Source organism: Salvelinus sp. IW2-2015, linkage group LG6.2 (assembly GCF_002910315.2).
Source record: "Salvelinus sp. IW2-2015 linkage group LG6.2, ASM291031v2, whole genome shotgun sequence".
Taxonomy (NCBI): Eukaryota; Metazoa; Chordata; class Actinopteri; order Salmoniformes; family Salmonidae; genus Salvelinus; species Salvelinus sp. IW2-2015.
This window is the reverse complement of record NC_036846.1, coordinates 11,674,422-11,676,870: the sequence shown is the minus strand read 5'-3', so window position 1 is coordinate 11,676,870 and position 2,449 is coordinate 11,674,422. Positions and strand designations below refer to the sequence as shown.

Below are 2,449 nucleotides of genomic sequence, written 5' to 3'. Positions count from 1 at the left end.
AAGCTATACTTCTACATGTGAGATATACACGTTGATTTTTGGGACCTTTCACTGGACATTATAAGAGTATGTATGTATGTATGTATGTATGTATGTAATGTATGTATTGCCCACACAGGCAAAAGTACTCCACTTTATCTCTACTCAACCAACTGCCGTTCTAACACCAGATGTCCCTCTTTCACTCAGTCAGGACCAAGCTAAGACCAGCAGCAGTCTGTTTCTGACCCACTCAAGGGTAAATATACAAAAATCACTAATAATGAAATGAATAACTCCTATTTTTCATGAGTATAATGGTTAATTAATCAATCTTTCCTAGAAAGATGTGTATTCTGGTGTTCTCCATACAATAAATATGTGTGAAGTAACCATTTCTACACCTTTTAGATTACAGGTGGAGCTCATTCAAGGCAAATTATCTTATATTATATAAATATATATATATTCATCTGGTACGTCACAGAAGAAAGTCTTACTGTAAAATACCATATTGTAGTGCATAATATGCTTGATATACTATAAGTACAAACATATGTGGAGACCCATTCAAATTAGTGGATTCGGGTATTTCAGCCACACCCGTTGCTGACAGGTGTATAAAATGCGAGCACACAGCCATGCAATCTCCAAAGACAAATATTGGTAGTAGAATGGCCCGTACTGAAGATCTCAGTGACTTTCAACGTGGCTTTCAATAGGATGACACCTTTCCAACAAGTCAGTTCATCAAATTTCGGCCTGCTAGAGATGCCCAGGTCAACTGTAAGTGCTGTTATTATGAAATGGAAATGTCTAGGAGCAACAACGGCTCAGCCGCGAAGTGGTAGGCCACACAAGCTCACAGAATGGGACCGCAGAGTGCTGAAGCGCATAGCGCGTAAAAATTGCCTGTCCTCGGTTGCAACACTACCGAGTTCCAAACTGCTTCTAGAGGCAATGTCAGCACTGTTCGTTGGGAGTTTCATGAAATGGGTTTCCATGGCCGAGCAGCCGCACCCAAGCCTAACATCACCAGGCGCAATGCCAAGCGTCAGGTGGAGTGGTGTAAAGCTCGCCGCCATTTGACTCCGCAGCAGTGGAAACGCGTTCTCTGGAGTAATGAATCACGCTTCACATATCTGGTAGTCCGACTGACGAATTTGGGTTTGGTGGATGCCAGGAGAACGCTACCTGTGCCAATGCATATCCTTCACCAAACTGTAAAGTTTGGTGAAGGAGGATTAATGATGTGGGGCTGCTATTTATGGTTCAGGCTAGGCCTCTTCGTTCCAGTGAAGGGAAATCTTAACGCTACAGCATACAATGCCATTCTTCCCATGCCACCCCGGGCACCCCCCACCCCCTCCACTCCGGTCCCCTCCATGAGGAGATAAATCACGCCCCAGACTACAGCTTGCACCCTTGTGTCACTCGGAGATCCCTCACGCAACTCTTAGGAAAAGGCCCAGCCCAGTGTCAGCACGGGTAGGGCTAGTGCCATAACAGTGAGGGTTAGAAGAGCGGTAAGGGAGGAGAAAACAGCGGGGGGAGTGTGTGTGTGGGAGGGAGGGAGGTCTGGGCTAGGTAGACTGGGTTGATGAAGGCTGTGGGTGTGTGTTAGGGGGGTTCAGGGCTGGGTAGACTGGGTTGATGAAGGCTGTGGGTGTGTGTTAAGGGGAGTCAGGGATTGGTAGTCTGGGTTGATGAAGGCTGTGGGTGTGTGTTAAGGGGAGTCAGGGATTGGTAGTCTGGGGTGATGAAGGCTGTGGGTGTGTGAGGGTATCCAGGAGATCGGGTAAGGGGAAACCTCCCCGCCAAGTGTGCTAGCCGATTAGTGTTTGTGTCCCCAAGGCTGATTTCTATCCTCCCTGTCCTGGCTTGCGTGACCTAGTCGGCCCTGTGAAATCCTCCACTAATCTGGCCTTACTGTCCTCCCCTCCCCCTTCTCCCATCCTAACGATGGGTCACCTGTAAGCACTGCTTATGCATGCGGGACTTTGGGACTATTCATATTTTTTCCTCTCTACAAAAGATGAAGAGTATTTTTTTCAACCTTTCTACATGAATTCAGATGTCTTTTCCTCTCCTCTTTCTCCTAACCTTGTGGTGTGATCGTGTTTGGTTGATTTGGTGAACCATGCATCTTCTTCTCTACGCCTATGTCTTCGTGTGCTGCTTCAGTGCGGCCCATTCATTCTGTCCTTCCCAGTGTACCTGTGTTTACCATGGACGGAGTGATGGAACGGGGACCAGGTATTTACCATGTTTCTTATAGGAGGTTGTCTTTACATATTTTATTATAGTTGAATCTGGACCATTTTCCACAGATATACAGTATCACTATCTTTTTTAAATGATCCATGTATTTTGTATTAGTATTAGAACCTCCTGTCCCTCTTAGTATTATAACCCCATGTCCCTCTTAGTATTATAACCCCATGTCCCTCTTAGTATTATAACCCCCTGT

The 2,449-nt window shown here is 45.9% G+C and overlaps 1 protein-coding gene across 1 annotated transcript in view; it reads left to right on the top strand.

The window, feature by feature from the left end:
• The first annotated feature begins 2,071 nt into the window (after positions 1 to 2,071).
• The window catches only part of LOC111965557 (leucine-rich repeat, immunoglobulin-like domain and transmembrane domain-containing protein 3), an 11,619-nt gene continuing 11,241 nt past the window's right edge, over positions 2,072 to 2,449 (top strand). The window contains exon 1 of the mRNA XM_023989716.2: positions 2,072 to 2,235. Coding sequence (XP_023845484.1) covers positions 2,120 to 2,235 — 116 coding nt within the window. The 5' untranslated portion in view covers positions 2,072 to 2,119. The remainder of the gene's footprint in view (positions 2,236 to 2,449) is intronic.